Source organism: the organism of the source record quoted next, unplaced genomic scaffold, assembly GCF_019419815.1.
Source record: "Pyrus x bretschneideri cultivar Hongxiangsu unplaced genomic scaffold, Pyrus_bretschneideri_v1 Contig32, whole genome shotgun sequence".
Taxonomy (NCBI): domain Eukaryota; kingdom Viridiplantae; phylum Streptophyta; class Magnoliopsida; order Rosales; family Rosaceae; genus Pyrus; species Pyrus x bretschneideri.
The window spans coordinates 5,211,481-5,237,813 of NW_025999635.1; the positions used below are offsets into that span (position 1 = coordinate 5,211,481).

Genomic DNA, 26,333 nt, shown 5'->3' on the forward strand with positions numbered 1-26,333 from the left:
TGTTCAAAGCTCTGTCAAACATGTTATTAAAGGTAGTTCACAAAACAAGGATTATCTAGACTTAGAAAACTGAATATATAACGCAGCGATTTGACGATACAAGTCTAAGCACAATGCAGACAAACCAGACTACCATCTTGCTACTGGGAGAATATCATGCAGGTTTTAACTTGATACTCATGAGAAGAAGCAAGCCCTTCAAACTCCCCAGCTAGGCTACATATCTCTAGCAAGAGCTACAACAAGAAAAAACCACTAAATGGCGGTGATCGGTGGTATTACCATACGCTCACAAGCATGCCTCAAAGGTATTAGAACTGTTCTCTTCGCGTTCAAGCATTTGGACAACCTGTGCCACACCTTCAGCGATTTCCCTCTGAATGACACCATCTGGCATATCGAAGGTCCTCCTCTTCATGGAAAGTGATTTTCCAGCACCAGCAGGCTGAGGGTCAACCACATCAAGCATCGCTTCAAGTTCATCCACCATTGACCTCTTTGCTGAACGCACCATCACATCAGCACCCTAAATACAATGCAAATTGTCAAAAAACCCGCTAATTCATTAACTTTATGATTGCTTTGACATGGTAGTAAAATAAGGGAAAACAAGGAACCTAGTGTGCCAGTCAGCGAAATTAGAATTTTCTTAGCTTTCTGTGCAAATGTGCATATTTGTGCAAAACATGAAACATGATCTGTCAACTATAGTACTCTCTTCCGGAAATTGATGATCTATTTTCATCTGAAGATCAAAGGATGTTTCGTAACACTTTGTTCTCGTATTTAGAGTAAAAATCAATTGACGTCGTTTAAGAGAACATATTGTAGATCAGTTTCATGTCAGGTAATGCCTTCCTTGATTATTGTAGGGCAGCATTTAGTATTAAGGAACCGACCGACATTGATACACTCCTTTGGACCAAATAAAAGTTCAATTACTGAATGAAGTTCTCAAAGAAGTGGTGGCAATAGGGATCAACCTGATATGATAAATTTTCATTACTTTCAAAATTCAAGCAAGAACGAAATTTAGTTTAAAATTACGAGTTTGTATGCCCACAACACGTATCAACAATGCCTAGCGATTTTACATTCAAGTTATGAGAATCATACACGAACATGAGCGTCACAAATATAAATTCAAAACAAATGTCACCAAAGTTACCTCAATGGCATCAACAGTGAGGAGGAGGACGATGATTCTTTCAGTGAACCTCTGACGCTCTGCTGCATCATGGGCAACACGGCGGCGGTAAGAGAAGTTATTAAACAGTGCCCTGAGCTCCTTCAACTTGGACTTGGCAACAGCGAGATCCCGAAGGGCCCTAAGAGCCTGTGATCTGCGGATCAGATAAGCTCTGAAAGTCATCTGTATCATCATTGCTGCATCTTGAGGAGACAACTCCTTCCTCTTGCCCTTCACATTTCTGCTGCCTCCAGCTCTCTTTGCAAAAGCCTACAAATACAACACCTCATTATACTAGAGCAATTCGGGAATACAACATTAAACCATTTGTAATTAAAACTTTGAAGTTTCTCTTAAACAAGCTAATCAAATCAAATCAATGTAATTTTAACTGAATCAACTCATGAACAAATCCGGGGTTTCGCAATGTGAGTTCACATTAGCATTGCCAATCAACTAAACCAAACTAAACATGGTATTCCACTGAACCAAGATAAACAATTGAATATCGATATCGATGTAAATTCAACTGAATCACCTCAAGAACTAATCCCTGGTTTAAAATGTAATCTCACATTACTACTAGTAATCCACCGGCTAAACTATGTTTAAGCTCAAAGGATGAAATTTATGGAACAAAATAAATTAAAAATCAAACTTTTCTGTAAGAAATTCAGCTCAAGCATGGATTAAAGTGTAATTTCAAATTACCTGTCGTAGAACGACAGCCCCATGATCAACAAGCTCTTCAATCTCCACCAGACGCGTGTCACTCTCTTCCTTCTTTTCCTTCTTGCTTCCATTCTTGCCCTTCGTCTTCTTCTTCTTCTCCTTCTCCTTGGTGTCGCTACTGTCACTATCACCGCCATTCGACGCTGTGAACGAGTACTTCCGCGAGATCTCTCCCTTCCCTTCAATCTCAGCCGTCCATTTGTACTTCTTCGCAGTCGCCTCCTCTGCCGCCTTGTTCTTATGCTTCCCCTCCTTAATATCCGTCGTCAACTTGTACTTCCGCTCGAGCCCGTGCTTCTCCGGCCCCTTGATCTCCGCCGTCCAAGTGTACTTCCGATCCCCGCCCAATTTCACCATCGCCAGCCGATCGAACCGCGACTCGAGCTCACTGACTCGGTCGCTCAGGCTCTGCAGGAACAGCTCACCCCCGAGCCTCTCGACTCGCCGAATCATCCCGTAGGAAAGAAGCGACGGCGTTTTGATCGGGGTCGGACTCAACAGCTCCAGCGCGTATCCGAGCTCGTAATCCTCCTCAACCTCCTCGAAAAACGAAGGGAAAGGGCAATGCAGGGTTTTGGGAGCGGCGAAAATGGAGGTCTCCCGGAGAATAACCGCCGACGGCGGCGGCGGGCGGTAGTAGGGCTCAATGAGCTCGATCCTCCTGAGCCAGCTCATAGTGTTCGATTGAGTAAACTCGGTACTAAAATCACTGAGTCGGAGCGAACGAGTTGGACGCAATCTGCTATGTGATTGTGATCTGTGGATGTTGAGGGACGCAGATTAAAAGATGAGGAAAAGAGGAAGGCGACAAATTCATGAGGAGTCCGAGGTATGGGTAAAAACTGAAAAGGGAAGAGGATAATGGGAAGGGTATAACTGGAATTTCGCGTGTTCGAGAACAGCTGGTGTGAGGATATGGTGACTTGGAATAGTGAAATTTTTAATGTGACGAGAATACGGATGGTAGATCACATATTTTTATGTAAACGGTGGAAATTTTTATTTTTTAAATTATTAAGTATGCCGGTCACATTGAAAAATCTCCCTTGGATTGAAAGTGAGACATGATGTACTATCTTGTATAGTGAGACATGATGTACTATCTTGTATGCCGGTCACATTGAAAAATCTCCCTTGGATTGAAAGAAAGGAAGATGAGATCTTTTTCGGATTTTGTTTTGTGAGGATCTCAGGATCCTTCAATCATTTCTGTTTATTATCCTACAATCAATTTTCATAAGATATTATTTATATTTCTAACTGCATAATTTACAATGAATGAATATAATTGAAAAATTTTTAAGATTCTCACAAAAAGAATCCTATCAAGATCCTCATTTATAAAGGAGGACTCGCCGCGTAATGGAGTGTGATGAATGGACGTAAATGGGCATGGTAAGATGTCGAATTTACGGGGACATGAGAATCTGGGAACTGTTGGCTCCGTGGGTCGGTTTCAGACTTTGAGTGGGCGAATACTGTAGGTGGGCATGTGCGGTTTCTGACCCCACGTGATGAGGCTTTCGGCGCCGTACGTGACACTTTTGCACTGGATCCGGTTTAGAGTTGGGCCGGGCTTTAAGACAGTTTTATTTAGATCGAAACAGTACCTTGCCATTATTATCCTTTAAGTGCAAAAGCCCAAAGAGAAGGGAGAACAGCGGGTGGAACTAATTTTTAGAAAATGACATTATTATCCTTTTACATACATTTTATTCCTTGTTAAACAAAGTAATCGCCACCATCTATTACTACAAACATTAACCTTACACCACCACTATTGCCACCACCACTTTTACTGCCACGGCTATTGTTGCCCTACCACAATTGTTACCTCTACATCCTCAACCACCACAAACCACTATTGACGCTACCAACACACCCTTACCATTGCCGCTACCATCACCCCACCGCCTATCGCTACCTCCACCGCAGTTGTCATCATTACTCTCATTACCATGTTCATTTTTGTCATTAATACATTATATCACTTTTTACATTAATTTAGTAAACACTTCAACCTTTTTTCATACTTACAACATTTTTGAAAATACAAGTTATTAAACGTTTATCTGTTTTATTTTATAACTGATTATTCTTAAAGCACATTAAAAACAATTTTTACATCAATAAACTAGCCCTAACCCACACTATAAGTCAATATAATAAATTAGTGTCAAAATTTCACAAACATAAATTTCTTTTTGTAAATGAAGAGTATCGCTGAATTGTAATGCTTGGGGAAAAACTTAAAAAGGTATAACTGTCAATGCAAAAGGAGAAGTAGTCAAATAAGGACGTGGGGTTGGGGGCTAGTGCAAATAGGTAAACACTACGTGGGTCATTACCCAAAACCTCAAGAGATTTTTTAATGTGACTGGTGTATGAAGTAGTATACTACGTGTCATTATACAAATCGTGAAATATATATGTTAAAAAATTAATAACTTAAAAAATAAAATTTCCCACTACTTCTATTAAAATACGTGATGTACCACTTATGTTCGAATCACAATTAAAAATTTCTCCAAAACCTCAACCGCCACATCCCACGATATAATCCCAACCAAAACCCAAATCGCTTTCAAGGAAACCGCCACCCTCTCCCATTACAACCACAACCCTCCCAGATCACACAGAAGACCAACGATGACGAAGACATACAGAATTTTGCGGAAGAAACTGAAAGAACTGGAGTCGTATCTCGAAAGCGTGTTAGCTCTTCCACCGGAAGAGTTGGCGGCAGAATGCCAACTTCATCACTTCCTAGATATGGCGCAAAGGCTGAGTTTTCTCGAGAAAATGCTGTCGGCGGAGAAAGCGTCTAGCCCGTCGAAGCCCAAGCACTTGGAACACATGTCCCGGAGGCTCAAGGAACTCGGGAAGATACTTTCCGAGTGGGTAGACAGTTTGGGATTAACCTCTTCCGGCATGGATTGTGAACACGTGCGTGATGATCATGAAGATGTCGGTTCGACGTGTTCTTGTACCGAGTCGTGCTTGAATGACGACGGCGATGCCACTGCAGACGATGGAGTCGATGGGTTGTCATCCCCGCATCGGTACCAAGACCTAGAAGGATGTTATGAAGAAAAGGAAGACGTACAAGAAGAAGAGTACAAGGAACTGCCGGTGGTTTTGTTTGGTCGTGAGAATCGTAGTCAAGTGATCGTGGAGGAGAAGGAAGAGACTGATGGAGGAGTAGTTGCTAAGTTAGTTGATGTGAAGAGATCTTCATCATCGGCGTCAGAAGGAGAGAGGAAGAGTGGTGGGAGTAACGGAGGTGTTGGGGTGAGGATGATGTGTGGGGCGGTGGTGATAGGGTGGTTGCTTGGGATGGTTTCTGCCGTCGTGGCGGGGTTGTCTCCTGGAGGTTTTCTGTTTCAATGTGGATCACAGCAATATGGGAATTTTCTTACTCCTACTTAATTAGCCTTTTCATTTGTTTCTTTATTTCTGCTTTGGTGGTGCATCCTACCTTCTGGATATCAATTGAAATTATGCCGTATTAACCAATCGTTTCTTCCTTTAATTTGCGTTGTGGATGATAATTACTTGATTCTTCTGATATTTATTTATCCTGATTGATATATGGTAGTGTCCTTACTTTTGTATTAATACAACCGATGAAGTCTCTGATGAACCCTTTGATATGAGAAAACATAACAGCAGATTAGCAACCAAATGGTTGTCTCTATGTATGATATATGTTTGCACTAGATATACTTGTAGCCATAGGCCCATAGCTCTACTTGTATAAACCCTAGATCACATCGGTCGTAATCAAGTTTTTCTGTTGTGAATGGGTGGTGTCGAATGTGGTGGGTTGTAATCTGTATGCACCACATTATCGTCTACTTTGTCATCAGTGTTGTAATTTACTGCTTCTTTACCAGATAGAGCTCTCCTCCTTGCTTCCTACACATACAACATATGCATACGAAACACGTTGATCAATTATTAACATTCTCAACTAATCCTCTTATATAGAACTTTGATTTTTTAAATCTCGCCGACGGTTTAATTATTCCTATCATTTTTCCTGTGGGTTTCATCCATAAGATAGTTGTTGAGAGTGTGAATCTCACATTGGATAACTAAGAGACTTTGCATGTGCTTATAAGGATTTGAATTACTCCTCATATAACCAATTTATTTTACAGTAAAACCTCAACATTGCAACTACCAGTATCGACATCCAATTTATTTGTTCCAACTCGCATATTCAACAATTCAGGCATACAAACAAGATCAACTCAAGGTTTCGACATATTGAAAAAGATTGGTCCTAATGAGGTCCCATCTAGCTAGAAAATGAAGATCAACTCAAGGAGTGATTAGACCCCTATGTGAATTTGATTACCTTTTTAGTAGTAGGACTTGTTGCTCTAAGCAAGCCCACCATGTGACCAAGAGACTCTAGAATCTCACTTCCGGCATGTTCCATCCCTATCAATGAAATGACAAGAAGACGACCGATCATATATAATACATTGATTAGTTAATACTTAATATCTAGGTTTACAATTAAAACTGGAGATCTCAGCAAGGAATAATTAATATGTTCAATTGGATCTGAGTACTATTTAGATACAAAGTAGTCCTTGGAGATATAGAGATCGTATACTCCAAGGATACTTTAAGCGCCTTCTTTATGTATATTCTTATGAAAGATAAAGATATATTCATATTTATAGATGAAGAAGGAAAAAAAATGTTACTACATAAAGAATTTAAGCTCAGTTATGGGATGGAGGACGTGTTCTTGGTCTCGAATAATCTGAGTAAATCCCGGGATTAGTTTTTCCATGGTTCTTGGCACGATTAATCTTGCGCGGTGCAGGCCAAGAAACTGAAACAAGAGGCTTAGTAGCTGGTACAACACCTGATTTTTGTCCTCTGCTATTGTACTTCACTTCATTTACAGGAGGAGGAGGAGTCTTTGAGTCCTTTGTTTCATTTGTGTCTTGAGTAGTCGTACTAGTGATTGCTCCACCATGAACCTTTTCAACTTCATCATCTTCCTTCGTAACGAATCCTTTACTGGAATCCATTCCAAGTGTTTTAAACTTTTCCACAAGTAACAAACCCTGAAATTTAACAGTGCATGCATTAGTTTATGAACTTTCATAGATAAACTTAGCGGAAATATTAAGAGCTCGTTTGATAACCATTTTAGTTTCAATTTTTAGTTTTTAGTTTAGTGATTGCACTCACTGCAGCAAACAACTGTTTCAGTTTTTCAAATATTTGAAAACAGAACCAATTTCAAGCCAAATTTTTGAGAACTCACAAAAGTAATTTGCAATTTCTGGTTTTCATTACCAAACAAGTTTTCAGTTTTCAAACAAAGTGAAAACTAATTAAAAATGAAATTATTTTCAAACGACCCCTATTAATTGAAACACAAGAATAACAAACCTTGCTGGAAGGTTGGAATGTTGCTCCAACACCCTTAGGGACAAGCACGATATCGCGAGCCTGGCATTCATGCATGGAAAGAAACAGAAGAAAGATCGAGAAAACAGAATATATGATACTCGACATGACGACGATCTTGAGATGGAGAAGAAGCAGCAGCAACTATATAAGGATATTTCGATTTGTTGTGACAAGATGGAGAGACAGTGAGTGAGTGATGAGACTTATGCAAGAAGAAAGAAGAAGGTTGTGGTGGGTTGCATGACTTGTCTATTTTACTAGAAATTAAAACAAGGGCCCCAAGATAAAGACCTAACCCTAAACCCTCACCAAGGAAAGTGAAACCGTAACTCCTAGATATATTAGATATGCTATACTTTGAGGCTTTGAGAGAAACATATATATATGTTCATGGACTCCGGACATGCATGAGAGAATTAAGCCACAACTTAATCGGTTTAAAGTTAACTAGTTTAATCGGGATTATGACCAAATGTAAAGAATTAAAAAAATAATTAGACAAGGACGCATGCATGCTTCCTTCAGTTGCGGAGGATGATTTGGACAGACCATAATTTTCCACTTCTCATGAATTTACACTACAACATTTAGTACTTTGTGCAAAAAAGAGAAAAGTAGGTTTGTTGCAGCTGGGATTAGTCAATTCATATGTTCTGCACTTAAAAATTAGTCGCAATGTATTGCTAGTTTTTCAGTCACGCCTCAAAATCCCGAGCACGTGATAGTGTTCACCTGCATTCACATCGAACTAAGACCTTGCTTTCCCATCAAGAAATAGTTTCATGGTCCCAATGGTCCCAATTAGATCAGTAAAATACAATTAAACCTTTGGACTATATAGTTTGTAAATTCGAACTTCGAAGCATCGTTGTCGATGGCGTTCATATAAAAATATAGAACCAAGGGGAATGTGCTGAGGCCAAAAGTAAATAAGTTGAGGCAAAAAGTGGAAAGGCACAATAGAAAATACACGTTGATTTGTTTCTATCGAAAACCTCCTCAATTCTTTCCGTCAGATTTTCATGGTTGTCGATCCGTGTCTGTTGCATGCATGCTTTTTTGCTCGAACTTCCGTACCTGCACAAAAACTTTACCCTAAAACATTAACCTAACATGCTTAATCGTGGGTTAATTTGGTGGGATTATTATTTACCATGACATAAGGAAACTCAGCCTACGACCAGCTTCTCGTGGCTGCCGAAGGACGAGAGCTGGTGAGAGACAGAAGGCACTGTTTGGAGTAGAAAAAGGGGTGCAAGGGGACATAAAAATGGTTGAACCTCAGTAAAACAGTAGCTGCAATTGTCACTAATAACATAGACAACATTAACAACTCCATTGAATTTTGAAAAGGACCCTCAATGTGAAGTTAAAAACCATACCCACAAAATTCAGGTGAAAAAGAGACCATTAAAAGACAAAGTTAATATATAGATTGATTAGCAATGAATCAAGACGGAAATGTTGTTTCTCATGGGTTGTAGAAACAGCTTCTTTGCAGCAAGAGTAAAACAACATACGAAAGACGTTCCTTCAACCCTCTCAAAGCGAGAAGCATTGTTGGCTTAAGATCGCTCTTTTATATGTCATACAATATTTTAAAAAACAAAATTGAACATAATATTTGATGTCGGGTGTTCCTTATCACTTGAGCTAGAGATCGCTGCCTATTCTTTTCTTAATAATTAGAATCGTATGGTAGACATCTTTTCTTCATAGTAGGAAAGTCAAAGCAGAAGAAAATCAGAAATTTGGGTCAGTTTAACCAGAATTTGACACGTGCAGAGACAATGGCTTGTTGACTTTGACATTTTGAAGAACACACCCCCCCCCCCTCTCCCCTCTCGTTTTGTTAACGGCTTTAGTTAGACAATAGCCATTGGTGTTTGTGCTTTGACGAAATAGCTCGACTCATGTCGTCTCAAACCCAGCACTTCTTGGTCATCTAAGCGCCCATGTCGTTCAGCCGGCGTTTTGCCCTTTGACTACTTTCATCTAAACTCGATATACACGCACAATTGGGTATTGCATATTTCATATTTCTTGCAAAGCTATGAACCACAGGGGAGATTTTCGTGTATGCACCAACTCTTCTGGCCGAGCCAGCCGAATGGCAAATTCCAAACCACAGTAAACAACAATCAACGATACACATCGAAAATTTATTTTTCATGGGGGAATTGCAAAATAAAGAAACTATACTTGTGCCTCTTTTCCGTCTTTCCATTGGTAAAAGTGATCCGGTGAGCTGCCTTTATGTACAGTGGGTGGGAAAACAGTCTCACAGAGGACGATCGTGGTGTTTGGACAACCTTGAACTAGTTTCGGGTATTTGGGAACACATTACAACAAAAGAAGATACAATGCCTCGTCACATTTGGAGAAGATTATTCACAGTAACCGTAACTGAATTCGTTCGCTGCAAATCCTGTGAAACGTAATACATTATGGAATGTAAAATGAAAGTTTAAAAACAAGCTTCGATATAATTGTTATAAAATGATAATTGACAATATATTCGTACGAAAAGCATAATTGTGTCGTAAAAACAAACTGTACCTGGAAAATTAGGTCATCTGGCATATGAGGCAGAACTTCCCTCACCGTCTCAGCCATGGCAAGTATGTTTGCTAGGTTGTCATTCACATTACGTGAGGGGGTCCTCGTATGTAAATTTCGTGCTCCTCCATGGTTTCTTCCATCATCAGCAGGAGGAATAGATGGACCAGTAGCAGCAACCTGAGGGGCATTCATAGGCCAGAGGCTCCACGCACTATCTTCGAGTGCCGTTTGGGCATACGTCTCCCCTACAGATGCAAGATGCCTCATCATCATCTGAACTCTCCCCAGTCCAACAGATCCTATGGCTGTAGAAGGACCTGCCCCGTCAACTCCCTGACTTGGCCAAGTATGCAACCAATCTGGATCCAGTCCTGCACCCCTATGGGCCATAAGGAGAAGCATGATATATATATTGTGTATTATATAAACTAATAAACAATTATTTTTTCTTTTTAATGGAAGTCTTTACCTGATGCGGTTTTATTCTAACAGATTTAATTTCTTTTACAGCATCTGAGCGTATAAGGAATAAACAGCAACGGGAAAGAAATTGTTTGCTTTCTATTACTTCGCAATCAAACAGTTTAAGAAAAAAAGCAACGAGGAGTGCCTGTTTTGCATGCTTCTTTAAGGATTATGCAACCATACAGAGTATTTGTCTTCTTGTTTATGAACTGGAATCTAATCACCCTATGGAATTTATTACAAAGAGAAACTACAATACTTCCTAATAAGGTTTCGTACCTCCATGGATCGCCTTCTGCAGGGTTCTGAGCCTGATTGGGAAACACACCAGCAGGTATTGCATGTCCAGGAGTATTTTGTCGATCAAGTCCTGAACTTATTTGACGAGCAAGCTGCTCATCATTCGAAGTTTCTTCACTGCGGGGATGTATTTCATTTTCAGGTCTGCCCACAAAAAGTGGCTTGCGACAAGTCGGACATGAATATATCTCGTTCAAACCTTGATCCAACCTGGAATTATTAATAACTTTCATTATTTTCCTAGGCACCACATGCTTTAAAATTAAAAAATATGAAAATGTAAGGGTATACTTAACAAATAATATGAACCATACCAAGATCTCAAGCATGCAAGATGAAAAAGGTGACTGCAGTGTAGTCTTTTGGCCTTAGCCATAGGTTCCTGCCATTTTCCAAGTAAGTTTGGGGAGCCAACAAAAAACTGAAATAGTAACCAATTTCGGGGAAAAACTAATCATACCCTACAAATTGCACATTCATCATCATATGCTTGTAGTTCTTCAGATGTTGCATCTGGAAGTGCTGCATGAAGAGCACCTAAGGCTTTCCTCAGTTTGATGAACCCCTTTATACGTTTTAAAATTGCACTTAGCAAGGCCTGCTCAATAATGAATCCTTAATTAGGAATAAGATGATATTGGGGAATCAAGTAAGAAAGAAAACAGATGTTCCAATAGAAAGTAGAATGAAAATATTTACACGTATGTTTAGAAAAAGGATTGCATCCACCAGATGGAATGCCATGCCATGAAGCCACCAAATATGCACGTAGTGACCAAGGGCCATTAACAATGTTGCCATATCAAGAACAAATCCCAAATTCCGAGTAAGACTGCCTTTCCATTCCAACAATAAACCTGCAGTGAGACAAAATGAAAATAGTAACTACTATAACCTGACTACATATAACCCCCAATTTAGATCTGAAAACTCAAGTAAGCCGTTACCAATACAACGTACTATAGAGAATAGGAACATCCCCAACAACCCCATTTACGATGTGAGAAAATAAAAATAAATTTGGAGAACTACCAGCTGCTGATGTATCAAATAATTTAGACCCCTCGCAATTTGAACTGTCCCATGCTGAATGATGGATCCATATATCAAGTAACTGAAATCCATGCACCAAAATAGCCTACAAAAGCATTGTGACAAGCCAACCAACACTGTCAACTATCTTTTTAAAATTGGACAGATAACATGATAACGTTTCATGACAAAATTCCCAGGAGATTACCTGCAGTGTCTCAAATGCAATACTGAAAGGCTCAAATAATAACAGGAGAAACATGGATAAACCCAGTGTTTTATATATCACCACACACAGCCTTATCCTGCAAGCACCGAGCAAAATATACAGAATGAACCAATTCTCAGTAATACAAACTCATGCAACGAGAGAGGAGCAACACACAGTTATGTGAACAAAGACTTCATGAATCAATTAAATAATTTCGGAATACTAAACAACTGATCCACTACAAGTATTTTCTCGGCAGGTTTTGGGAATAAAAAATCCAAGCTGATTGATGATCTAGTCCAGGCAAAAGAAAAACTTGGCCTAGAAAGGTGGCATTGGAGTGGTTTAATACTGCTAGACATACACAGAAATTTTTTTAAAGGTAAAATAAAAGAGTATTTCACCCTGTAACCTGTGGTGTTATCCTGTTATGCACCCAAAATGGACATGATAAGTGACATGCAAGAGAGCTAGTTCGTACTCCAAGAAAAGTGATAAAGCAATACCAGAAAATGTCAACGGTGAGCACCAGCAATAACACTGAATACACACGAAAATATGTCCATGGTGTGGCAGAAGGGGATGCATTCAACCGTTCAAGTCGATCTCGAGCCAAAGCTTGAAACATCTATATAAGTACATAGAAAAGATAGGTAAAAAGGTATGCACTTACTTCTATACTTCCATAAACATCATGTTCTTGATAAATATCATGTTATATACCTTTAAAGAACAAAGAACAATCAACCAGACTGACCACATGCCCGCATGATATATTGTAGGAGGGATGACCAGGGGTAGAAAAGTGCCCTGTTTGACATTCATTGATAAGCATAAATCATTGAACAATACGTATTAATACATGATGGAGTTATTAAACACTAAGTATTATAAAACAATTAAAAAGGAAAGTTTATCACATTAAAGTAGTGATTCTACTGGTAGCAAGCGAATTAACTGACAGCAAGTTAAAGTATTCACCTTGTAAATAACATAATTGACAAGGCGTTCAATTAATTTGCGAGTTTCAGAAGGATACAACTCCACAAAGAATATAGTCTGCAGATTAGAAACAGACATCAGATGATCAAATCAACCTTCCTCAAACAAATTTCACATACATAAAGGAAAACAGACAATGAGTAGTTTAGTAGCTCCAAGATTTTTATTGCATGTTTCAATAATGGCATCTGGTATGACCATCTCTAGCAGGAAATGTAGAAAAATTGTTTCTTGCCAAAATTCATCAAACTGGCACGACATATGAAAGTAATACTAGAACCGATAGCAACAACTGTGACCCACAAACTAATAAATCTCCTATTCACTGTAATATAAAGTTTATAAACCCACTGCACTAGTTCATGCATCCATCAAACTTACAGTTGTGCAACAACAGAAGTTTCCAGATGAGGTAGAATATTACCTTGAGACATAGAACGAGTAAAATAAATGCATTGAGTACAAAATTTGCCAGCAGTCCGACGGTAGTATAAGAACCCAAAAGCAGATCAAATACATGGCCAAAATTGGCCGCATTAATCAAATTCTCCGCAATCAGTCCATCTGATTTTAGTTTAACTAAAGAAGTTTCCGTCCACAACTGGAGACCCGCAAAGCTTATTGCTGTACATGCCGCAGAGATGGCTATATATCTCAAACCCATTGGTAACAAATTCAACCTCTTTACTAAATCCCAACTCCGAAATTCTCATCACCACTGAACTAGCAAGATCCCTTCCTCATTTTGACCATATCTTGTCATTGGAGTAAAAAATCGGGGCATAGACCTCAAGTTAGCTTCAAAAATGACGGGGAATTAATCGTCAACATACGATGGTAAATTCTCAGATTGAAACTGTACGACCTGCCATGAAAAAGCAACATTGATGAACAGTTTCTCAAAACAACAATGAATAACACTACAATCAACAACAATGACTAGAACGAGCTGTTAGAATGCTATACAATTCCTAATTAATAAAAAATTAACTCTTTAAACCCAGATCAGTGATAATTACAATCATTATAGAAATAATTTCGCAATCGAAACTATAATTGCCAACAAAATGTGACAAATTGGACGCCACCGAATGATCAAGTTGCATAGATGCCTGAAAAAATATAAATTCAATCAAAAGGAATCGGCTTTCTCCTGTAATTGCTATCAGAAACCGCCAAAGCATAAAATCGAGAAGCCCTATAATTCGAAGCCATGAAAACGCGGGTAAAACAGTAAAAAGCTCGAAACCAAAGGTGATTAAGCGAAATCAAAGCAGAAAGGTTCGATCTTTGGGAGTAATTAAATGAAAAATCAGCAGAGGTTGAGAAATTAAGGACCTGATTAGAGCTGCGACGACGCTGACCGCTGCGTCGGTGGGGAGTTTCTGCAAATTCACCCGCGTCGGAGAGAGGAGAGAGAGAGAGGGGTGGATTTTAATTTTATTAATTTTGATTTTTGGTTTTTATATTTTGATTAAAAGCCTGTTTATTTATTATTTATTTTTTTATTTATTTACTAAAAGACAGTTTATTGGCTGGGTCAATTTTTGCGGGAAGTGGAAAGCAAAAGGTTAAAAAGCAAGATCCCAAATTCTAACGATAAATTAAAAAAAGATTAAAACAAAAATATATCGAAAAATAAAAAAAATGATTAATAAAAAAGATTTAAAAATTTTAAATTTTAACAATAAAAATAAAATAAAAGATAAAATTAATAGTATAAAAATTATTTTTTTAATGTAAAAATATAATTTTCATTTAAAATAAATAGTACTGAAAATTTTTCGTTAAAATTCTTAAAAATAAAAGAATAAGACCTGAAAAAAATTAAATAAATTGGCTCCTTGGGCGCCTGTACGTTGATGACCGGTTCAAGTCAACTCACCCAAAACGACACCGTCTTAACAGAGAATTTTCTGAGAGGCCCCAATGTCTTCTTCCCCATAAATACCCTCGAATTCAAATCGGAAGCCCTAGAAATCGATTTGAATCGATTGTTGTTCTGCAAATTCGGATGGGGATAATAAAGAGCAGCTTCTCCTTCCTAGTGGGCACGGTCGCCGGGATCTACATAGCCCAAAACTACGACGTTCCGAACATCAAGAAGCTCGGCGACAAGGCCGTCTTCATCGCCAAGCAATACGAGGAGAAGTACCGCAAGCCCAAAAAGCGAGACGACGACTAGGATTGCTTGCTTCCTCAACGACGCGGTTTCCGACCCAGGTTCTCGTTTTGGGAAAATTTTCTGCTTTAATATTAACTGACGTGATCAGTGCACGGTTATGAAATTTTTGCTGGAGAAAATGTTACAGGTAATTTGTGATGAACTCGTTGCTTTCGGGCTTCGGGTTTCGATTCAATGCAAAATGTATACTCTTTTTGTTATAGTAAATGAAAAGCCTTGAAGGAGTTTTACAATTTTATGCACTTTACTGCTGTGCCTGCATTTGTGTAAACATTGCTGTATGCGAAGATTTTTCAGTCGAATCGCTTTTGAGCAAAAGTTATTGTTGGGTAATTATGATTTTATCGAAGAATTAGAGATTTCGCTCGATAGTTGATAGTACGCATTTAGTGCAGAGTATCAAGTGGGAGTGTGCAGGTTCACTTATTGAAAATAGTCAGCTGTTAGAATTCAGCCCCTTTTAGCAGCTCAATTTAATGGCTTAGACATGCGTATAATAATGGATGCTCAATGGTGATTATCGTTGAGCAAAAATTATTGCGTGTGAGGTGGATGTCCAATTTTTAGAAACATTAGGGAGCAGAATTAGTACACTTTGGCATGATCCATCATTAAGTTAATTTTATGTTGTTTGAGTCACAATTCCGGGTTGTGATCTAGAAAATCTTGAAGTGAATATATAATGATTCGAGGTCATACGAAGTGCCATCGTAGAGTAGGCTTCTTTTATCTTCGTAACATAGTGCTTTCACTTTTTGAAGTCAATTTGTAACATGCTTCCTTGAGACGTCTTTCTGATTTCATTGTAGTTTTTTCCTTTGGATCGCCCAAACAGTCCGTAGGATTTATTATCAGCCTCTGACATTTCTTCTCTTGGTCTGGCATTCTGTTGAGAAGGTTCTTCCTTTTCACAGTTGTATTTGGTACGATGTTTCCTTCAGTGCAGCATAGTTTCGTTGCTGGCTGCAATTATTCATTTTGCGTGTCTAGCTTTGCCTAGAATCACGTTGGCTGATGGAAACTGTCTGTGTCTTTTGTGGTCTATTGATTATGTTATAATGTCTTAATGATATAATGTCTTAATGATGCTTAAACGCCAGTAGGATTAGTAGCGTTTCTGCATGTCAGAGCTGGAAATTTTTTGGTAGGGTAGGAACAATTAGGGACTGCAAGCGTTCGTCACTCTCGTGGCTGTCGACTACTCTCGTGGCTGTCGACTACTCTCAGGAAGGTTTCCCGCCTTAGGCGGTGTTGAATTCCTCATGTTAATTCCTCCTTCTAGCCGTGATGTTTTTTCTGCCTCGTTTGGCTGTGTTTCTCTGCTTGTTCTTATCCTTCCTGCTAGTGGTTTTTCTTCCTGCTGGTGCAGATTTCTTTTGTTGCTCCCGCAATCTTGGGCCTTCCGTAGTATTTCATCCTAAACGGGCTGTATAACATCCAAACCAACATGACCCTTGTTGGCCCAGCCCGCTGATGGATTTATCTGATTGGCCCCGATCGCGTGTTGCTTTTGTTTACTCGACTCTTGCAGACTGACAAAATGAAAGTGTGAAAATCACTATCCATTGCGATGGATAAAGTTAGGCCAGAAAATACTTATGAAATGATCGGCTTCTATATCGTTTGTGGTTTAATTCATTTTGAATCTCATTAGTAAATACTTAAAGAGGGTTATTAATTTAATCTTAGTGCTGGAATTGTGACATGATCGTGCAACTAAGTTTGTGGTTCATGAACTTCATATAAATCGGATTAGTAAATGGTTAAAAAGGTTATTAATTTAATCTTAGTGCTTGAATATTTAATCGATTTGCGGATAAATCAGTATGACACTATCTTATTTGTGGTGGATAAGAAAGTGGAATCGGATTTGATTAAGTTTAATCGAGGAATTAATTATGTGATTTTTGTGGTTTATTAGGTGAGGCAAGGGCAGATTTTTCAGTATGTCACGAATATAGTTCGGTACACTACGTATCACAGTATAAGTAGTTGGAATTATTTTTTAAGTACCAATTATTTGTATTATAATACTTGATGTAACGAACAGTGTTCTCGACAAACTTAAAAATCCCTCGGGATGCAACAAACATGTTAGAGAAAACGTAGCAAAACACAACACTATACCAAGGCAAATTGTCCGTCGCCATCACTAAACCACTATTATTGAGATGCAATTGTCACGGATGGACTCCGCACCAAACTTTTATAAATTTTCTTTCCTTTTAAAGTCAGCCATCCCTTCAGGCAGTATTTTTTTCAAATGGCTAAAGCGCTTTTCACTTGAGAAGTGCTTTCTGTATAAGGGTTTGCTGAGTTTGTATTCAAATGCCTATAAGCATATATGATTTCCACATGAACAATTGAACTTTGCATAGAAGTTTTGATGTGATTCTAATGAAAGCGCTTCAAACAAAACATTTGTGAGCATATGTGCTTTTCGCAGAAGAACTTCCGAACTACCCCCATCATTTAGTATATTACTAGCTAGGGGAGCATAAGGGAAATTGGGGTTGTGCAACATTATACTTTATTCGTATACCCAAAACACTACCGCGTATTCCACTACACGTATAAACATATTCTTTATTATTAAATTTTAGAAATGAGACATAATAACTATATCGTTTACACATATTATAATATGTGAAATAAGAACACTATAGAACATGATCTTTGATATCCACAAAGATTTCTCCATATATAAAAGTCTGTCATCAAACAAATAAGGGAGCGTATTTGAATCCGAAAATAGCAACACTCAAATTAGATGAAAAATGCATCATCTTTTTCTTCAAAGTCGTTGTCAAGACTGAATTTTAAGGAGGGCCTATAATATATAGACTTACTAGCACCAATAATCTCCCTCCAACCGTTCTTGTAGTTGCATGGCAAATGGATTACCTGCCTACCATTCCCTTTCCCAAAACCCAAAGGATTTCAGGTTCTTGTGGTTGTGGTGAGCATTTAGCTATGCTAAAAGCGTCTTTGGTCCCCCCACACACAGCAAGGAGCACAAGCTTCCAGTGGCCCTTATTACTCCTCAGGATCTAAAGCTCCTTCCCGTACAGTCAATTTCTGCGGCCGCAATCAGACGCTACTACTGTGATGATATCTTAAGTTAATTATGCAATAGCACATGAAAAAGTTGGACATACTGCCTTGATTAGCTTGAAAACTCCGTCATAGTGATATTTTCCGGTTATCTTCTAGGTTCTAAGAGAAGAACATTTCCCTACCATTGTCGCCCTGCATGTGGATGTTTCAGTGTTTGAGCAACCAGATACTTCAAAGACGTTTCCTGAACCAGTTTTTCAAGCACAAAAACGAAGCAGCCAACAAATGGAATTTTCGGTTCCGGAATGACTTAATTTGTCATCCTCCCCAATCATGAAGTAATTATATTCACAAAACGTACAAATAATGTACAAACATGTAATACAAAGACACAACACCCCTTCCTTCTTCCCCTTCCCCTTCAATTTGAGGTACAACTGGGGAGAAGGTTTAGGATAAAACCTCTACTTCCTATGACTATGGAGGACCGTCGCCTCTTCATTAAAAAACCAGGTTCTTCTCCTCTATTATTATCACACAACGATTGCTGCAGGTTGAGGCCGTGATGCAGACCCTCGCGATCTTGATTCTTCAATCTTTGCAGCAACTTCGGCCACAACAAGCCTAGTCAGAAGCAGCCCTGCAATCAGAGCTGCTCCCATCAGCATTGTGAAAACTGCACTCCAGCTTATGGCTGAAATGTAGCCAGTCAGCAACGGTCCGATGGCAGCCCCAACGGACCCTGTTCCATCTATGATTGCTGTCACGGTCGCCAATGCCCTCGAGTTCCCACGCAATGAGCTGTGTGTTCCAAGATCAGCTGAGACGGCTGTTGTTATTAGAGCATATGGCCCGTTCACAAACATGCCAGTGATGAACATGAGTGCAATGTTCAGAGTTATGGATATGTGTCCATAGCTTCGGTAGAAAAAGAGAGCAGGGATAGCACAGTACATGAAACTTGCAGCTGTTATGGCTCTGGCACCTAAGCGGTCGGATACATGGCCGGCAAGGATTCCCCCAAGAACACCTCCAACATCGAACAATGTGGATAAGTTACCAGCTGCTTCACTGGATAAATACTTTCCGTCGATAGCTGCAACATGTATAAACAAGTAATGCAAGTCAATAACAAGACTCGATATGAAGAACTATGACATATACAAAAGCAAATCGAGAAATGCAATTAACACAACAACAAATTCAAAACAGCAAGGTAAAGTACCTGTGTTAGTAATGTAGAAAGGAAGCCAGTATAGAAATGTATAAGCAACCAATTTTGAAAAGAAGAGGCATAGAGCGAAAGGAGCAACTCCGGGAATTTTCCAAGCTTCTATGAACCCGACAGCGCTCTCCTGCACTTTTGCCTCTGGTTCCAACAATGGTTCCGTTACTCCTTCCCCGATTTTCTTGGGAGAGTGCAATTCATCTTCTTCACTGGCTCCAACATCCTCCGGACTAACAGGCAAGAACAGAAAAACCACCACACCAACAGTAGCGATTATAAGACCCGGAACTACAAAGGACCAGCCCCACCCGTATCCCAGTAGGGCTGAAGCAACCAAAGACCCTGTAATGTTCCCAACAGAAGTGTGAGCATTCCATATACCCATAATCAGCCCTCTCTTCTTCTTCCCAAACCAATTACCAACAACTGCAACTACTGAAGGCCATCCGGTCGATTGGAACAAACCAGCAAGCATTTGAACGCCGAGGAAGTAATAGAAGGTGTGAATATTTGCCCAATATCCAACTCCAAATGCTGCAGTAAACACCCCTGCTCCCACCATTCCGATTGTTAGGAAGATTCGTAAATTCGTTCTATCACCCAAGTGTCCGGAGAAGTACATTCCTATGGCATACACAGCCAGGAAAGCAAGGTCTACTTCACCAAGCAAGGCTGTGCCATCTGATCCATCAAATGGGGCCCATCCATCTCCAAGAACCCAAGAAAACCTTCTGCTTTCATCTGGCTTACTTAAGTAACTCATCCTCCATGGCCAAGACCTTAAGCTCGTAACCGAAGATTCGGGATCAAGAGTACTCTTGACCACGCTCGTGGTTTTTCGAGCAGCGTGGTAGCTAGCATACGCTACAAATGTAACAACCAGAACAATGGCTTGGTGGGTTTTGTAGGAAAGGGGTGATCTCTTTATGTGCTCTACTAACCGAATTCCCGGGGGCTTGCTGTAACTTTTCTCAGGCTCCGGCTCTGACATTGAACCCAAGTAATTGATTTCTACCTCCTCTTATCCACTAAAACCTTCAAGCTAGAGAGAAAAAACAAGAAAGAGTGAGTCAAGCAGCATACAAACTTGTAAGTCCAAAAAACAACTACAAACTATTAGTATGCTAAAATCCAGTAATATATTCAGATTAGGAAATTTAACCAATGAAATTACCAATTGCTATGATTTAATAAACTACAGATTCATATAAAATAGCTCAAAGTTTCATCATATGTTGAGTGGGAGGAACATGCTTAAATCTATCAATTCCATGATTCCCAACTTCCAAACATTCTTGACAAAGTTTCATTCAGCAGGAAATCCCCAAACCCTAGACTTTTGTCAAACACCTTCAGTAGTAGCCACAATTCCAGTAGAAATTTAAATAATTGGAACAGTAAAAAAACAGATTTATAAATAATCCTGAGAAAACTTTAAAAAATCCAATTAAATCCAACTTGAAGAGGCAGATGTACTAAAACAATCTGCACCTAAACTACACGGAATTACAGGGGAAACAAAAGTTTATAAATTAAAATTTAAACAAAAAAAAAAAGTAATAATCTTTTCAACAATCAGATCAAACCCCATTAATTAATTTCTCCTTTCAAAGACGTTTCCTGGAAAATTGAAAACCTTCCACCTTCTGACCAACAAGAACAGAAGAGAAACGAAACGGTCAAAAATTTTATCCTTTGCCCAACAAAAATGGATATTTGAACAACAACCCATTCCTCAAATTTCTTCCTTATATATAATTAAAGTCAATATTCTGAAACCCAAAATTTAAAAAACAATTCAGAATGATAAGCGGATAAATAGATAACTGAGAGGAAGAAAACGGTCATAAAATTTCAAAAAAAAAAAAAAAAAAAACAAACACCCAGATGAAAATACACAGCTGAGGAGCATACCAGTCAGTAGATCCGAGCTTCGCCGGAACTGTTCTGTGTATTTGAATTCGCAGTGTCTCTCCTCCTTCAAATGCTCTGTTTTGTATCCCGTGGAAGTTTGAGCTCTTTTAAAGAAAACGCGCAAAGAAAGCAAGCAACGTGAGCTTGGTGGTAATACTATATTATGTTGTTGAATCCCGAATTTGCCCTCGGTTTCCCTTCTTGTTACTGTTTCACTGTATTCGGATTTTCGGATTGGAGTTTGTGATGACGAAAATACCCCTGTGTGGGTTGATAAGTTGGCTCCTTTTGTTTTGGCGCTCTAGACAACTCTATCTCTTGGCTCCACTAATTGCAAATTCTTTTGCAAATTTGAGCGTAGCAAAGTTGGTTAAGTCGATGAGCTTCATCTCTGCATTAAGTTTTGTAAATTTTGTTAAGTCGATGAGCTTCATCTCTGCATTAAGTTTGTAAATTTTGTTAAGTCGATCAGCTTCATCTCTGCATTAAGTTTGTAAATTTTGTTTTATTACACATATTAGATTAAAATATCGATTTTCTAACAAAAAAAAAACATATGTTTTTTAGTTTTGTGAAGCAAAATACTAACATTGGGAATAGTTTGAAAAATAAGAAATGCTAAGGAGACTAAATTTTATAAACTAAATGAGAAGAAAATTGATAATTAGATTATTGCTTAAATGTTGATTAACATTCTTATTTTTTATTAATAACACATCATTTAGTTTGTAAATTTAATCTAATTAGCATTACTCTTGAACGACTAGGTTATAATTAGATAAATTTAAGTTTTAAAGAGTTGATTCGTGCACGTTAAAGTCCTTGTACAATTTCGCTTTCTTTAGAAAACGTAACATATTTTTATAGTTTTAAACTTCCAAAAATAATCTAATTTTTTTGTATTTATTGTCTCTAGTTATATCAAAAATGCTGATGGTCCATACATTTGTACACTTGTTCAGATTTAATCTCGATTATTTCAACTACTTTATTGGTTCTGCAGCCATGTAAGGTAAATAACTTGTCGTTTTTACAAAATGTTTCGTGAAGTCAAAACTGGTGGACGTATGAGTCTTGCCTGTTGAAATCTACGCCACAAAATGGGATGCGTTTGACTTTAGGAGGCTCTAAATTCGTTTAAAAAAATACTACTTTTATTACATATTTATACGATTATTGTATTGTATTTTTAGAAATAAAATCCACATATGTTATTATGTTCTATTTCTATTAGAAAGATAGTACAAATATGTGGTAAGTATAGTGTTATTCATTGGTTTCGTGAACAAAAATGTTAGTCTTATCATATATTTGTCCGGTCGTACCATCTCTCTAATTTATACAGATGAGATCTACATGTGTTATTGGCCATACTTCTAGTATAGAGATGGTACAAATATGTGATAAGTATATCATTACTCTTTTGGAAAAAACGCTAACACACAGACACAATTTTTGGAGAAATTTTTCATTGTCTCGAAACATGGGTGGCATACCACGTGTTATTATATAAGTGGTAGAAAGTTTTACTTTTTAAGTTGTTAATTTTTTAACACAAATATCCCATTACTTTGTATAATGACACGTGATTATAATTCCATGGTCCAGAAATCCCTCCGGTTTTTGGATTTTTTTAATTATTAAAATGACACATGCAAATATGCATGCAGAAGCAACACATGATGGAATATAAAAGTCGCTGGTTCCAAGCCCCAGACTGGTCCAACGGCTAGCACATCAAACGACACCGTTGTTCTAATATTTATTCGTTGAACTATTTTATCAAATAAACAAAGAAAATATTTTGAGCTTTCATTGTCTGATTTAAGTAATGATTTATGTCATACACCGAAATATAATATGGTAAATTTTTTTACGGTGAAAATTTGACAAAATTCATCTAGACATCATCGAGCAACATCTTTTATATTCCCTTCCTTTTCTTTATGCCTTATTCTTAAAGCAAAGGCCCTTAAGGAAAGATATTTCAATACTGATTCTGCGCAGGAGTAGTATATAATTTAGCTACGGTCATCATTTTATAATACAGAAAGAAATTGCAATTGTCGATTCTGTGCGTCAGTAGTATATAATTTAGGGAGTTTTAATGAAAAACTCGCGATACTGTTCACTTTAACGAAAAATTATATTTTTACACTAAAAAGTCAAACTTTGTACTATTCACCTCACCTTTTATTTTATCTTTATCGTTAAAACTCAAAATTTTTAAACCCTTTTTATTAGTTTTCTTTATAATTTAACTACAGACATCATTTATAAATAAAAAACTAAATATTGAATCTAAGATATACCACATAACCACTAAATAATAATAATAATCTATAATATATAAAGCCAGAGCCGCACTTTGGGGTCACGGCTTCGACAAAAAACAATAGGGAAAAATTGCCCTTTAGCTAAAAAAATTCAAAAGGGGCCTAATATAATATATCAAATAATGCATGGGTGATTTGGTAATTTGATCATTATAAAATATAATATAAATATAAGTGGGAAGAGAGAAAATAATATAAAAAAAATGGAAGGATGAGTGAAAGTTGATGGTGCCCATGTGAAGGGGAAAGAAAAATATAATAAAAAATAAGAAAAATCATGAATGTTGTGTTTAAAACATTTTAAAAAGCATGTAATACCATTTATAAAAAATATCTTTGTACACAGATAATAATATGATTAAATAAGTTATCAAATTATTGTTTTTTTTTTAATAAACGATATTATCTACACTAAAGGAAATAAGGTGGATTTAGCCTTACAATGAGCTAGCAATAATGTGATTCAATCAGTTGTTTATTAAATATTATTTTCTTTATAAAAAAAGGTATTTTGCATCCGAATATTAATATGATTAAATTAATTGTCAAATGATTTTTTCTTTTTTTAACAAACGATATTATCTACGGAAGTAGGTGAGCTTAGTCTCATAATGGGTTAACAATAATGTGATTCAATCAATTGTTTATTAAATATTATTTTCTCTATTCTTAATGTAAATTCTATAAAAACTGATTTTATTATGTAAATTCAACTACTTTAATTGGTTTATGAGGGGTTTCTTCTAGCATGATCTAAAATTATTCATTTACTTCAAATATTTGACTTTTCTTTTGTCAATTTACGCATATAAATACATTTAAAACATGTAAATCACACATAACACACCGTAATTCAAAATATATCTTCTCTGCATGCTCACCTATAAAAGCAATAATGACATACACACATCAATCCGAGATTTCAAATCATAGTGTGACATTAATTCTTTAAAATATTAGTAGCCTTTTCTTTTCTAACAGTATAAAGTGAATTTGCAATGTAACTTTTTAAAAAACATTATTCGCACTTGAGAATTCTTAATTAGATTGTGTCTTACACAAACAATATGAGAACATAAATAAAACAAAGTGAATGTTGGATTTCATTTTCATCCTCGTCACGTTCATTTTCACATTGCAATTTTTTCAAACGAATCGAAGTTTTATAGTAAGTAAATTACTTTTTACAATTGATAGTCACATATTGCAACCGTGTCCACCCTTTGAAACACTTAGGGCTAGTTTGGAGTTACTATGTTTTTTTTTTTTTCAAAATTGATTCTGCATTGTGTTATGAGAATAAACAACTGTGAAAAAAAAAAAAAACAAGTGTTTAGTAAACTATAGTACTACAAGTGCTTTTTAGCAAAAAAAAATAAGATATGGGTAGGATTGTTAATATAGAGTTTCATTAATTGATATTATTCACCTACGTATAATAAAAAAAAAACGTTTCTTGAGAAATATTCGTAAAACTACTTTCTACTATTTTGAACCCATACTTTTGAAAAGGAAAAAAAGAATTGTTTTATCTGCCAAACAAAATTAACGTCCAAGCTTTGAAAAAAATTTAAGCAACTCCAAATCAACTTTTAGAAAGTTACTCAGCCTTTTTTTTTAAGGGAGTCTTAATGAAACACTTAGGATGCGTTTGTTGCACCGGACTATTTCGGACTGGACTAGCTTCAGGAACTAAGCTGAACTGGGTTAGATTAGACTAAGAGGGTTGTATTCAATTGAGAAATTGAGAGACTTTAATGGATTTATAAATCCATGGATTTTTATGGAGTTTAATTGATTTGTAGAGATTTCATATAAATTTTTGATTCAATTCCCTCGAAATCTTATGGGGAGATGTGAGATTTGTGGATGCTTAAAATACACTATGAAATCTCTTCAATTCCCACTAATTCCTCAACTTTCTCAAATTCTTTAAAATCAATTTCTAATTGAATACATCTGGAATGTTATAAATTTCTTTAAAATCCTAATTGAATACACCCAGATTTCTAAGGATTTTAATAAACTATCTTAAAATTCTAATTGAATACACCTTGACTTTCAAATAATCACTTAAAATCCCAATTGAATACCCTTAGATTCATTAAAAAAAATTAAAATCCCTCAAAATCCCAATTAAATACACCCCTAAGTTGGACTGACTTAATGAAGCGTTTGGCGCAATGTCGAACTAAGAAGCAGAATAACTATTAAATTTAGATACTATATTATTTAATCTCTATTTATTAATATTTTTTTTATTAATCTATCATTTTACATGTTTCTAAAAACACCTATCTAATGGCTAGTATTTTTTTTCCAAGCATATCACTCTAACCCATTCCTTTTTCCTCTGCTACCCTCTCCCTCCCATCTCCCTCTTTTCATCTAGTTCACCATTTTCTAGAATTCTCTTCCACTCTCCGTACACAGCTCTATATTTTCATTTGTCCATCTCCCTCCCATCCCCTCTTTTCCACTGTCCACTCTCTTCCTAACCTCTTCCTTTTTTCCTTATGCAGAGGATTCATCAGAGCTCACCACCCAATCCCTCCTCTGATTTTCTCGGAAAATCTCGGGATTTTCTAGTGATTTTGCGTTTTTGTTTTGAATTTGTTCGGGAGATTTGTCTGCATGTGCTTTTGGGGGAATTTTAGATGTTGGATTTTGAGGTTTTT

General features: G+C 37.2%; 5 protein-coding genes across 5 annotated transcripts; 1 reads left to right on the plus strand and 4 right to left on the minus strand.

Annotated features, from left to right (window-relative positions):
• On the minus strand, nucleotides 1-2,696 carry LOC103932671 (BAG family molecular chaperone regulator 7). Its single transcript, XM_009342310.3, has 3 exons — nucleotides 1,901-2,696; nucleotides 1,169-1,459; nucleotides 1-526 (listed from the first exon to the last, which is right to left on the minus strand). The coding sequence occupies exons 1-3, from the start codon at nucleotides 2,594-2,596 to the stop codon at nucleotides 290-292; spliced, it is 1,224 nt and encodes a 407-aa protein (XP_009340585.2). The 5' UTR covers nucleotides 2,597-2,696; the 3' UTR covers nucleotides 1-289.
• A 2,806-nt stretch (nucleotides 2,697-5,502) lies between these two features.
• Nucleotides 5,503-7,490, minus strand: LOC103932669. Its single transcript, XM_009342303.3, has 4 exons — nucleotides 7,343-7,490; nucleotides 6,807-7,011; nucleotides 6,285-6,370; nucleotides 5,503-5,839 (listed from the first exon to the last, which is right to left on the minus strand). The coding sequence occupies exons 1-4, from the start codon at nucleotides 7,466-7,468 to the stop codon at nucleotides 5,705-5,707; spliced, it is 552 nt and encodes a 183-aa protein (XP_009340578.3). The 5' UTR covers nucleotides 7,469-7,490; the 3' UTR covers nucleotides 5,503-5,704.
• A 2,016-nt stretch (nucleotides 7,491-9,506) lies between these two features.
• On the minus strand, nucleotides 9,507-14,427 carry LOC103932670 (E3 ubiquitin protein ligase RIN2). Its single transcript, XM_018643837.2, has 13 exons — nucleotides 14,274-14,427; nucleotides 13,360-13,800; nucleotides 12,915-12,992; nucleotides 12,657-12,743; nucleotides 12,440-12,561; nucleotides 11,931-12,027; nucleotides 11,723-11,828; nucleotides 11,390-11,547; nucleotides 11,151-11,288; nucleotides 11,005-11,072; nucleotides 10,670-10,900; nucleotides 9,923-10,304; nucleotides 9,507-9,791 (listed from the first exon to the last, which is right to left on the minus strand). Exons 2-13 carry the CDS (start codon nucleotides 13,597-13,599, stop codon nucleotides 9,735-9,737), a joined length of 1,764 nt encoding a protein of 587 aa, XP_018499353.2. The 5' UTR covers nucleotides 13,600-13,800; nucleotides 14,274-14,427; the 3' UTR covers nucleotides 9,507-9,734.
• A 314-nt stretch (nucleotides 14,428-14,741) lies between these two features.
• LOC103932668 (short transmembrane mitochondrial protein 1-like) lies at nucleotides 14,742-15,353 on the plus strand. Its single transcript, XM_009342302.3, has one exon. It carries the CDS (start codon nucleotides 14,950-14,952, stop codon nucleotides 15,118-15,120), a length of 171 nt encoding a protein of 56 aa, XP_009340577.1. The 5' UTR covers nucleotides 14,742-14,949; the 3' UTR covers nucleotides 15,121-15,353.
• Nucleotides 15,354-18,463: 3,110 nt separating this feature from the next.
• LOC103963394 (putative glycerol-3-phosphate transporter 1) lies at nucleotides 18,464-21,457 on the minus strand. Its single transcript, XM_009376203.3, has 3 exons — nucleotides 21,320-21,457; nucleotides 19,403-20,447; nucleotides 18,464-19,273 (listed from the first exon to the last, which is right to left on the minus strand). The coding sequence occupies exons 2-3, from the start codon at nucleotides 20,394-20,396 to the stop codon at nucleotides 18,711-18,713; spliced, it is 1,557 nt and encodes a 518-aa protein (XP_009374478.2). The 5' UTR covers nucleotides 20,397-20,447; nucleotides 21,320-21,457; the 3' UTR covers nucleotides 18,464-18,710.
• Between the last annotated feature and the right edge of the window lie 4,876 nt (nucleotides 21,458-26,333).